Genomic DNA, 12,759 nt, shown 5'->3' with positions numbered 1-12,759 from the left:
ACAAGATGACTGGGCATATAAGATGACCCCCCCCCCAACATTTCCACTCAAAATATAGAGTGGATGGCTCTGTGGTAGTGGCGGCTGCCCGGGGCTCTGCCCGGGTGGAGGAGGAGGAGGAGGAGGAGGAGGAGGAGGAGGAGGGGAAATGCACCCAGCGTATAAGACACCCCCCCCCACTTGGAGGCATGTTTTTGGGGCAAAAAAGTCATCTTATACACCGGCAAATATGGTATCTCTTTTCATGCTACAACTTACTTTATTTTATGTAGCACTGCAATATTTGAACAGGAAGACCAGAGATGGAAGGTATAATTTCCTTTTTTTTCCAGATATACAGAATTTACAGTGAATGGAAATATGTGGAATGGACTGTGGAAACAAAGATGAGGTTAGATATATTACAGCATCTCATTCTCTGTACAAATGACTGCATGGGTGTGTACTATGAAGTCTGGATGTGCATCAGACACACAGCACTCTCAGATAACGCAAGATTGAGTATTGTGATCAATTGGCCTTCTCAGCCACACTAGACGCTGTTCCAAGTCCTCCATACAGAGCACGTTACCATAGTCTCTTGAGACTGAAGGATGCCTAATCAATCAATCGTGTACAAAATACAAACATACCTACAGAAACTCCAGGCACAAGTTTATCCCTTGCCCCTCAGTGTGTGTGTGAGAGAGTGAGAGGGAGGGAGGGAGATTCTAGGTAAGGATTTGATCATGTAACCTCCTTGCCTCCTTCATGGAATTTAACAGAGGGGATGCATCCTCAGATATTGTTGTCTTCTACTGATAACTTTCTCAAAGTTTCTTCCACTAACTTTTTTTTTAAAAAGAAAGTCGAAAAGTCAACATTCCTGTCTATGATTTTTGGCTTGCACCAATGGGAGCTATTTCTGTTCGGAACTAACCATGGTGTGCATTTCTGAGCAAGTTTTGCACAGCATTGTAGAAGGTTTCTTTATGTCTTAAATCCAGATGCTTAAAGAAGCAACTCTCTACTTTGACCTGCCTCAGGAAGACAAAGAAGTGCTTAACTTTAAAGCTGCTCAAATCCTATTCTAGTTAATGATGCTTAAGGCCATATGTGCCTATGGAGAAGCATTCCTAAGAAGCAAATGCTGAGTGAAAGTGTTTCTGGTCTGATCACTGAATGCACATGAGGGTTCTCTGTTAAGACTCCACATATATTTCAGTAGTTACTCTCTGTTTTTCCAGCTCCCTATCATTTTTCAAACTGTCCATATGTTTACCTGAAATGTATTTGGAATGGAATTATGACCCCAGTGAAATCAGCAGGGGTTTTGTCCCGTATCCAATGACATTATTCTATTGTTCTTAGCTTGCCTCAGAAAAACAATGCAGCATTTACAAGGGGAAAAGAAAGTAGACTTTTCAGCTGATAAATGTTTTTAACCCAAATTGCATCTCTTTTGTAGGACTACTGTTTAGCTATGAACAAATAATAGACACTCTGAGATATATTTTATTTCATGAGAAGAGATGTGTTAAGGTCAGAATTCTTGAGGAATAGGTTGAAAGCAAACACACTCCAAGCTGCCATTCAAACCTGGGCATCTAGGATGTGGGCTGAATCCAGTGGCGCACCCATGTCATGAGCCTGAAAATCTTGAAAGTGCTACCCCACTGACACAGGTTGAACCCCTAATCTTCAATCTGCTTTTCACCTGACCAGGAACTATATTAAGCTTTGGTTTTTTTCACCCTCAACCAATATTTAACATAAAAATAGTAAAACAATATTTTTATCATCAAAACATTTCCCACAGGTTTGGATGGAAAAGGAAAGTAGAGTCGGACATCATCAGTGTAATGGCTGGACCAAAACTCCAAACTCTAGACATATCTTCCAAGGATTTCATGTAAATGTTGAATAGCATGAGGGACAGGATAAAACCACAAGGGACCCCACAGGGCAGGCCCTTAATGAAATCCACACAACCTGACCGAGGCTCTCCACAGTTTTAACTAAGGAATGTTCCCCCTTAGCTTTTGAAAAAGAGGTTAACAGCCAGCACAAGCTCCCTATAGTCTCCCTGTAATTTAAATGTTGGTGAAAGCTATTTTTCCCCATTAGAAGGCAGAAAATGTCATATCAAAAATGCTCCTCAATTTTCCAGAGATATGGAGATATGGAGAGTTTTTTGTATAATGAGGTTCTTTTTAAAAGCCCATGTATCAAAATTGGACATTTTAATTTCCCAGAGTAATGCCACATACTACCACATTGCCACCTAAATAACTGTAAAGAATGTCGCACAGTTTGAACCACTTGCCCTCTATAGTTTTTTTTTAAAAGGCCAGAATCTCAGGAAAAGAATGTGTGCAAGAGTAATTGTGCAAGAAGTGTTTACATTTTGGCAGGGTGCCCAACACACAACTAGCCACACACTGGTTGATCATGAAACAAACACTCCAGAAAAGATGCAAAACACTTGTGTGATTAGTGTTTTTACATGTCTTTTTTCAGCAGGATTCTGGCCCCTATCATCTGGAACAAAAAGTGTTCCAACAAACACGGTTATTTTTTCACTATTGCTATACTTTATTGGGTCCCCTTTCAGGTAACTTTTTAACAAAAAAAAAACAAAAACACCTCATGCAATTTTTTTAGCTAACTATGGTGCCAAAAAGTAGAAGTTATGTATTCAGAAGGTTTTCAGTAAGTTGGTCCATTGGGAGTAGATGAGATTCTCACTGGTCTCAGGAAATAAAAGAGGTGCAACCCTCTCCCCAAACCTAACCCTACTGTTAATCCTCAATACACTGGAATTCCCAAGGACACAAAAATATCCTTCAAGTCACATGGTACAAGTTTTTATCCTTGTGGCTGAAGGTTAATGTCACTAAAAGTAACTATTTACTTTTGAATTATGAAGAAGGCACTGTTACTTTTAAAATGTAATTGTAGTAGCAACTATGTTCAGAGCTGGAGATAGATCTGAATCTGTAACTAATTACTTTATAAAAGTACAGTTTGAAGCTCTGATCAAACTAATTAGTTAATATACTCAACTATTAGCAACCATTTTTATTTAAACCCTATTCAGCTGTTCAAAAAAGAGAGAGGCTAATTTGACAGCATAAGCAGGGGGAGTTTTAGCCTCATCCCTGCCTGTCATGGTGTCCTTCTAAAGAAGGACAGTCTGAAGAGGAAACAGTTTGCTGCACCTGGGACAGTGCACACTCCCCCACTTAAATGAATGAGAAAGCCCTCTCTGCAGGACCTCCATATTTATCTCTCTTGAGTGTATGGATAACTTTGGATTAGTGTTCAGTAAGCTTAGATCAGTTGACAAGGACATATCTGGACACAGAGTCAAAATTAACAAGAATCTTAGATACCTTTTAGAAGCATCAAATATACAAATGATTCCTTAGCAATATAAATCTCACTTTATGCATAAACAGGAAGGTATAATTTAGAGGTGTGGAGAATCAATAAACCTTTTTACTCTAAAAAAATAGGCAAATATTTGTACTTACTGTGTGAGGACAATAGCCACAGCATCATTTAGGACACTTTCACCAAAAAGGAGAGTGTAAAGATCTGTATCAACATGAAGCTCGTGGAAGATCGCCAAGACTGTCACTAGAAGGAGTAAATGTTTTAAAAAAACACAACAAACATATGTGATGTCAGATATCTTTGACACTATGAATTAGGGCCTTTCAAAGAAAGAGGAGTCCCATTTTGACCCTATTTATATCATATTGACACCTTCTGTGCATAAATGAATAATACAGTTAGGTACATGATTGCTTACTATGTCCCCTAGTTTCCAAAAAACGCTAAGATCAAGTTGTGTTGCCTTATTCCAGCCTTGCTTAATCTGGTGCCTTCCAAATGACTGACTTGCACAATGGTGTGGTTTTCCTACTGTGGAATCCCCTACTCAGAAAGGCCTGCAACTGTATTTCTGTTCGTTAAAGAAGTTAGAGAAACTTATCTTTTCGTATGGTACATTGACCTTCCAGATAACAATCTGAACTCACTTTATCTATTATTGACTGGAAACTTCTTTTACACACTGCCTTTTCTTTATTACTCTTTAACTGACCCTTTTCTTATATGATCACAAGAAATCTTATGAAGTATAATAGCACACCCATTTTATAGGCTATTGTGATTTGAGAGCTCAATATAGATAATCAACTGGAATTCATTTTTTCTACATAGCAACAGTTCACCTTAAATACTTCCATTCAGTTAAATAAACTTTGTGCAAACAAACATCAAGGGAATTATATTCTTGGTTTCTTACATAACCAGTGCTTTGAGAAAATGAGAGTCTTGACCTTCCACCAAATATTGCTTTTTTTAAAAAGTAGTTTGTATCTCCAAAATATGTGTACCTAGAGATATGCACAAAATTGATACAGCCAGCCAAGTTGTGTTAACTTGGGGAGCTAGCTTGAAGCAAGAAACAGAGAAACTGCCTCTTACAGTTTGTATATCAGCAACCTTTTAAGGTAAAGGTAGGTAAAGGTTCCCCTTGACAATTTTTGTCCAGTCGTGTCCGACTCTAGGGGGCGGCGCTCATCCCGCTCTTCAAGCCATAGAGCCAGCGTTTTGTCCGAAGACAATCTTTCCGTGGTCACATGGCCAGTGTGATTTAGACACGGAACGCTGTTTACCTTCCCACCGAGATGGTACCTATTTATCTACTCGCATTTGCATGCTTTCGAACCGCTAGGTTGGCGGGAGCTGGGACAAGCAACGGGCGCTCACTCCGTCGCGTGGATTCGATCTTACGACTGCTTGGTCTTCTGACCCTGCAGCACAGGCTTCTGCGGTTTAGCCCACAGCGCCACCACGTCCCTTTTAGCTTCTTCCAAAGTTTTGCAAAGAATTTATCAACAGGTTGTTGGTATATATGATTGAAGTATAGGCAGTTGTTGAACAAAAGAAAGAATTCTACTGTGGGTTTCAACTGAAAAAGGCAGTGGCAGAATCAAGTTATTACCTTGATGCCTAAAGTGATCAAGATTTTATATGTAAATAACATTGTGATCAATATTTCGAATGTAATGAGCATTGTGGTAATGATTTTGTATCTAATCAGCATTATGTATGGCGATCAAGACTATGTATGCAATCAACTTTGTGCATAATTAAGGTAATTAATACTTCATATCTGTTAGATCAATCATTATTGAAAGTAATTAAAATGTTATATGACAAAGACACTATGATATGGTGTTCTTCTGTCACTCAGATTGTATACTATCCTACGGTAACTGGCTGTTCTACCTGCTGTCATATTATTTATATAGAGTTTCAGATAGTCAAGTTACACCCATAAAGTGGGTCCCCCCCCCCCCAGGAAAGTGCCATTTAGCAGCTGGTATGGGAAAAACTAGTCTTAACCAAATTTGGAGGGATTGTAGAGGACAGTCAGTAGAAGCTTTTTTGTGATTTTGGTGTCTTTAGGTTCTTGGGGGGAACTTTCCTGGGGGGGCTCTTTGTGGGTGTATAGCTAAGACATCTGATACCTAATCATCACCAAACTTGTAGAAATTGAAGAGAAGAGTCATAAGAAGTTTCCCTGCAATTTTGGTGTCTCTAGGTGCCTGAGGAGCCTTTTTATAGCCAAATGAATCAACAAATCAAAAATTACTAAAAAGTCATTGTGTCGTATTCAGCAGGGCATTGATTCATATGAATACAAATGAATGATTATCTATTACACACACACACACACACACACACACACACTGTTAGCTATTTTTGAATGAATTTAGTGATTCACTTTTTAATTTGTGCCCATCTCTGCTTATAGCTGTTACTTTTACATAGTACTATAGCTACTATAAAAGAATAGTGGAAGAAGAATATGACACGGTCTAGGTCAGCAATGGTGAACCTCTAGCACACGTGCCACAGCTGGCACGCAGAGCCCTTTCTCTGGGCATGCAAGCCATAAGTCGCTGGATTGCTACTCCTCCCCACACAGTCAAACCTGAGAATGCAGCTGCAGCTGCGGTGCTAGCACTTCGGCAGGCAGATCCAGAGCAGCTGGCGCTGGCAGCGGATCCAAAGTGGGGTCTTGAGGCACCTTTGTGCCTGGATTCCCCCTTCCGCTGCCATTTCCAGTTCTGCCACCGCTGCAGCTGCAGCACGCCGCCTGCTAGGTTTTTTTTTTCCAGTTTGGGCACGCGAGCCCAAAAAGGTTTGCCGCCACTGGTCTAGGGCATGGCTCGTGCTGTGCCTTGTGTTGCTATCTCATGCTGTGTTGGGGTTTTTAGATTATGATGTGGTGGCTTTAAGGACTCAAGTGTTTTTTTAGTTTTTTTAAAAAATTAAAAATAATAATAGTTATAAATGATTTTAATGATTTTGAGAAATAAAAAAATTGCAGGGTTACTTTTTCAAAAACTGTAACTATAATGGGAAGTAAGGATGCTTCTAGATAAGCTCTCCAAACCTGCTGAATGTACATTTCCCTGCAAATGAGCTGGTTCTTATTCTTTTAAGTTAAATTAGCATTACTATGTTAATTGATTTTAACTTGTTAAGATTAACGATATAACTGTATTTAATCATGTAACTGAATTCTATTTTAATGTTTGTCATTTTATTACATTTTAATCTCTTACGATTGTAAGTTGGCCTGTAAGTCGTCTTGGATCCCAATTGTGGGATAAAGGCAGCATATAAATGAAATAAATATGTGAATATTCTTTATCTATTTATAATAGCTATGCCCCATTTTCCCCTCAAGGTGTCCTAAGGTGGCTTATAATATTGAATGAATGGGTACTTTCCACCCTACCCCTATTCTACTGCTTCCACTGCCTCCGCCCCTGTGCTATGATATCCAAATTGTTCTTAGGGCCAAACTGCACAAATATTAAGTGCAGTTAATCACCTCAGTTGGGGTGGTGGATAGTTACTAGGCCTGCAGATAGAATAGAGGAGAAATTGCTTCATGTTTATCCTGACAGAGGCACTCTAGCAAGGAAGTTGTTTATTCAAATGGTTTCTGCTCTGTTCTGTTCTTACATTAAGCAAAACCTACTGCTGATTTATGCTTCTTGCAGGCCTCTGAAGAGAAATGCCTATATCTGTATTCTTTCATGAGGTAGATGAGTTTTTATTTTCCCATCAGGAGTTCACTGTAAAGATTTCCAATGATTTGTAGGATTGGAAAATCACACAGCATCTCATTGCATTCGCTTCACTGCTGTTCATTCTAGTAGGTAATTGTTCAATCGACTGTATCTTCATGGCAAAGGAATCCTAAGGTTTAAGAATGCCTCCAGGGTGACAGGTTAACACATCTGATATTTCAGCACAAGAAGCATCATCTGCTTTTAACAAAAATATTGGTGTTTGCATACATCAACCATCATTTTCCTTTGTGAGTAAAAAGGATTTCAGAAATGCCTTATTTGGCTCGTGGCCATGGAGGTGATATTTACATATTATAAATCACTGCTTCTTATAATTCAGCCATTTTTAACCAAAGGTATGTGTATCTTGGCATGTACCAGAATTAGGTAAGGTGCACCACAAGAATGTTTCCAAATTCTCTTTTCACAATTTCTCTTTCATTCAGCTATGGTTCAGTCTGGCAGGGCCCTTGGTCCCCACTGCAACCCTGCGAAAGCAACAGGGAGAAGCAAAACAAGTGACAGTGGAATCTCCAGGAGGGGCTGGGAAAACATGGCCACTAAAAAGTAGCCAGCAGTACAAACTGTCATTCAATGGCATTCAATGACTGGGGACGTGCTAAAGCCCCAATGCCACCCACACACTGTTGACACTCTGACTTCAGTGATAGCAACTTGGAGCCAGGGAGAGGCTAAGTGGGGCTAGTGGTGGCATCTCAGCCCTCCCAAAGGAATATTGAAACAGGAAGGAGGCATGAATGCCTTCTTTCCTTGTACCACGTTCCTCCTCAGCCCTAATAAAATCATTCAAACAGCTCTGGGAGACTTTTTATGAAGACCATGGCTGAGGAAGCTTTGCCCACTATCCCTGCTCTAGAGGAGGACAGGGATGTTTACATTGTCCTATGAGACTCTGTGAGCCCTTCCATTTTGGAAGCAGAGTAAAGGGAAGTGCTTCGAATGCTGTGTCACATCTCCTGAGTGCAATCAACGAGACTTACAGCTGGACTGAGTTGTAAACCTACAGTTTGAACAAATCAAACCCACATGACCAAAGCAGCTGGCATATTCTCTATGAGCCTCTGATTATAACAAGGTTAAAAATAATCTGTCATGACCAACCGACCAGGATTCAATGACAAGTGGAAAGGAAACAAGATAAGAAGCTTCACAACAAAACCAACCATGTTGAAAAGCTCTTGTGCTAAAAATAAGACTTTGAGTTGTAATTACAAAAGATTCCTGGCACTGCTAATCAGCCATCCTACTCAAAGCTTAGCTCAAGAAAGAAAACATCAATAAAGCATTTTAATTACCATGCTTTTTTAAAAACACTCTATACACTTATAAAATATCTTCCAGCTGTTTTCTATGCTGGGGGGACAAAAATGTGGGACAACCCACATCACCCATCCAGTAGTAACCATAGAAACTAAATAGAAAAGAGCATTTTGATTATCAGCCTAAATGAAGCTTTGAAACAGTTCTGCTTCAGCAAACCTTTATTGAGGCAAATGTTTCCCTTTGCTTTAAATGTCACAGTGGGGGAAAATATACTAGTATGCAAAGAGTCTTCAGATTGGAATACCATAGTAGTACCTCAAAAATGATAATAATTGCTGAACTGGTGCAACCTTTCCAGGATTGTATTAGAATGAAGGTAGGAGAATTGAGTTTGAATGTGTCTCCTTATTTTTCACATTACAAAATTGGCATGTGAGTGAGAAGTCTAGGCCAGAACTAGCATTTGACATCTTTGAATATTCTCTAATGCACTCTACCATTCGAATTTTGATAACAGTTCAGCAAGATGCCATGAGATCTTTGAGAACACAGCATTCAGTTTGAAAAGTGTACAAGAGAATCCAAGGGACCAAAAAAGCATGCTACTTTGTTCCCATTTCTGCTGCAAATGTACACTCATCCAAACATCCTAAGTCACAAAAAAAAATCAATTTTAGAAATGCAAGAATGGTTTTTTCTTTTTTATTTCGTAACGTTGAACTAAAAATTTACTGACGTGTGTTTTGTAAACATATACTAAGGTCTGTTCAATTTATGATGAACAAGGCGAAATTGCCATAAATCGGATGCATTTAAACCCTGAGATGGACAATTATGAACTGAGAAACTGAAATGTGTTACAGATCTAATTCTGAAATTTATTTATTTATTTAAGGAAAATAACATTTAGTTGGAGCGATAGGCTGGGCTTTAGCCGATCAGAGATCTAATTTAAGGTTCAACAGAGCCATGAACATCATAGAGTGACCTTGGATGAGTCCCTTTCTCTCAGCTTTACAGAGTTGTTGTGAATAAACATTACGGAGGAAGGCAGACAGGCACACTGACTTTGTGTTGGAGAAGATGGCTAGAAAGTTAAATAATAATAGTACTGTAATAGCAATAAATAATGTAGATCAATCTATCCAAATTATGTTTAGTGCAGCCAAGTTGATTCTGACTTGTGGAGACTCTAGTAGGGTTTCCACAGCACGTCTGATATTTAAGGTGGGTTTTACCATTTCCACCCACCTATAAGTTGCCATGGCTAAGCAGAGATTTGAATCCAGTTCTCCTAATTCTTAGTCCATCATTCTGTCCACTGGCTCTTTCAAGTCCATACAGAGCTACAGTACGTATGAAACTCACTGAATGATGTAGGTCTCTCAGCCTGACCTTCCTCATATAAAATCAAAAAAGAAATACATCTGTTTGGGCCAAGAAAACAAAACAAACATACAAAAACAGTGCTGGATAATACTTTTATTGGAGAGCTAATAAAGAGTTTATGTTGTTTCCTATCTGAAAGAAGCTGGAATGTCAAAATGCAGTTAAAACACCAACTTTTTTTAAAAAAAATGCAAGCAGGAATGCAGCTCAGCATTGTAGCGCTTCAGGGTGAAGGATAGAAAATTCTAAAAATCATCCTGGCTAGTCTTTGAGGCTACAGCATTGTACAAATATTGTATATGTTTAATCTCCAGCTTTTGGGACATAGGAATTGTCATGTTTCTGTGTGCTTCCATTTCCAGCCATCAGAGGGGAGAAAAACAACAGAGATTTTCCATAACCTTTTCAGTGACTGGCAGAATCTGTATTGTGCAACCTGATGATGAACATTAAAATAAACTAAAGAAACTGGAAGAGGAAGAAGAGGGAAGGGACAGAGAGATGGAAAGTCACGGAAGGGCATTTAAGTTGGATGAGTGCATAATAGAGTTTTTGTAAACTTTTCTTGATATTTTCTTCTTTCCAAAGGCCAAAACTGGGGTAGGGGAGGAACAAAGTTATGGATCAATTTTTCACCTTTATCTAGGTGAGGCTTTGAGTGTAGTAACATAATATAAACTAACATGCGTACTTGAAATTAAAACAGGTGTTAAAAATATGCTCCTTTCAGCATAAATGAAATTTTAAAAGGGATATTTTATTTTAGTTTACTAATGATTAACAGAACATTTGACCATTTCTGGTGAAGTGTTAATAGCCATGATCCTGTAGTCTACCTCCTTTGGAACCCACTGCTTCTGACAGAACTGGCAATCAGTCCTATCTCCTGGAGATGGGAACAGTTTTTTGACACTATAGAGGTCTGCAGCATGAGGAGAAAGGAAAGGAAATCCCAATGCTACTGGTGCTGGATACAGAAGTATACCATTGAATCATGGCCTGTTTGTCTAACATTGTTTCAGTCTGGTCAGCAGAACAACTCTTTGGTGGGAAGATCCTGTAGAAGAGGAACCATTGCTTCCTAAACCTAGATGGTTTACCATGATTACAGCAGAAAATGGGGATGGCCTCAGTATCCGTAGCCACAGAAGTAGGTGTTGCCATGGCTTTATTCTCCTATTGATATCAAACTGGCTTAGTTTCCCAGCACTGTTTATGAACATAGAGGAATGGGAGTGCTTAGGATTCTGTGGACACAACATGGCCCACTATCAGCAGGAACGGCGTTCTGTGGGCACAACTATCAGCAGGAACAGTGCTGTCAGCATTTCTCTGCCTACAGGAAGCTTTATGGCCACAGGGCAGAAGCAGTGATCTTGCTGGCTGGGGGATTCTGGCAGTTGTAGTCCAAAAGGCAACTTTCATAAATTCTGGAGAAGAAGTCCCATTCTAGCATCTGGCAGCAATGTAGCAGTTCCAGAGGATCCAAGGCACCTACACAGCCAGCTCTGGATATTTTTACATTCATGCCAACAATAAAATGTTGTATATACTGTATTTTTTAAAATTTACTATCTCACTACACTTAGCATTTTTATTGGGGGGGGCAGGGGGATATAGGGTAGAAACACCTCTCACAGAAAGTGGCATCAGCATATGTGCCTCAGCTACTAATATAGGTCAAGGTTTCCTATTTAGGTATATACAATGGGAGCTGTTGAACTAGCATGATAACATTTCCTGCAAAACTTGTTACTATGCATAGTTAAAAAACCAAGCTCTTTCATGTTGGGAAATATTTCTAAAAAGACATAAATGTTCCATTTTCCATATAGGTAATTAAAAGTAGTTCATAGCATATGAGATGAGATAAAGGAGACTCAAAAATATGTAAAGATAGTATTACAAATTAAAGATTTGGTTTGGAAAGGAAACTGGATTAAAATGTTTTAAAACTGCACATTACTAAATTACAATTCTTTTATTATGGTAGTCATAAAACAGTTAGGATAATATCAATCTTGCATGTACTAACACTGGGCATCAGTGAAAGGGGCTTTACAGCCTAATGTGATTGCCCTTGTAACTACTTTAACTTGACTAGTAAATTTCTTTTCCCAGTTCTGGCATTTGAAACAAGCCCCCCCCCCCATTTGTTTGCTTGCTTCCATGGTTTTGCTGTTGATAGCTTATTCTCTCTGCTCTTTCTCAAAGGAACAAGCATGTAGGGTTCTCCATGGATGGAAATTCCATTTCCTCCCTTTTTTCCTGACTGTTACTACAGATGGTAACTGCAAGTAAAGATATCTACCTTAAATGTTTCCAAAGTGATTTTATCATACAAAGCACTAGTCTGGGTGCAAAAGAAAACCATTTGTGTTTGTGTGTTGATGGGACTGAGCTGATCTCTCCACAATTCTCTGCTGTTGTTCTTTTTCTACCTCATACTCTGCTAACTAAAAACAACAATTGAAATTCCCTAATAAAATGGAGGCATTTAAAATTACACCTGTACTAACACTAATTGTCTAGCTGCATTCAAGACTTTTCAGATGATTATGTTTCACAGTACTAACCAAGAAGAGATTAAACTTCCAACTTGATTTGTTTCACTTTAAATAAATGTGGTAATTGACTGGCACCCCAGAGCATGTATATAACTTTCTGATTCCTTATAATAGAATTCAAGCAAGAATGAGAGGTATAATGGGTAACAATAAATTAATTATATAGTAAATCATAGTAGAATAACAGGTGAGGATAATATTTCAAATGTGTCATTGAGGCTGCAATCCTAAATATCTTAGCTGAGGAATAGGCTCCACAGCAATCAGCCAAATGTCAATCAAACCAGACTTATATAAGATCAGTCCAGAAAGCTGATGGCATGTCATTAATTTAATATTTTACAGTGCCAAATGTAGGCTGACGTGACGTACAG

The 12,759-nt window shown here is 38.9% G+C and overlaps 1 protein-coding gene across 1 annotated transcript in view; it reads right to left on the bottom strand.

Annotated features, from left to right (window-relative positions):
* The window catches only part of SLC9A9 (solute carrier family 9 member A9), a 383,628-nt gene that overhangs the window by 270,506 nt on the left and 100,363 nt on the right, over positions 1-12,759 (bottom strand). Inside the window, exon 9 of the mRNA XM_078389136.1 lies at positions 3,516-3,621. Coding sequence (XP_078245262.1) covers positions 3,516-3,621 — 106 coding nt within the window. The remainder of the gene's footprint in view (positions 1-3,515; positions 3,622-12,759) is intronic.

The sequence above is a fragment of the Pogona vitticeps genome, chromosome 3 (genome assembly GCF_051106095.1).
Source record: "Pogona vitticeps strain Pit_001003342236 chromosome 3, PviZW2.1, whole genome shotgun sequence".
NCBI classification, from domain to species: domain Eukaryota; kingdom Metazoa; phylum Chordata; class Lepidosauria; order Squamata; family Agamidae; genus Pogona; species Pogona vitticeps.
The sequence above is the reverse complement of the archived record's forward strand: the minus strand, read 5'-3'. Positions and strand labels throughout refer to the sequence as shown.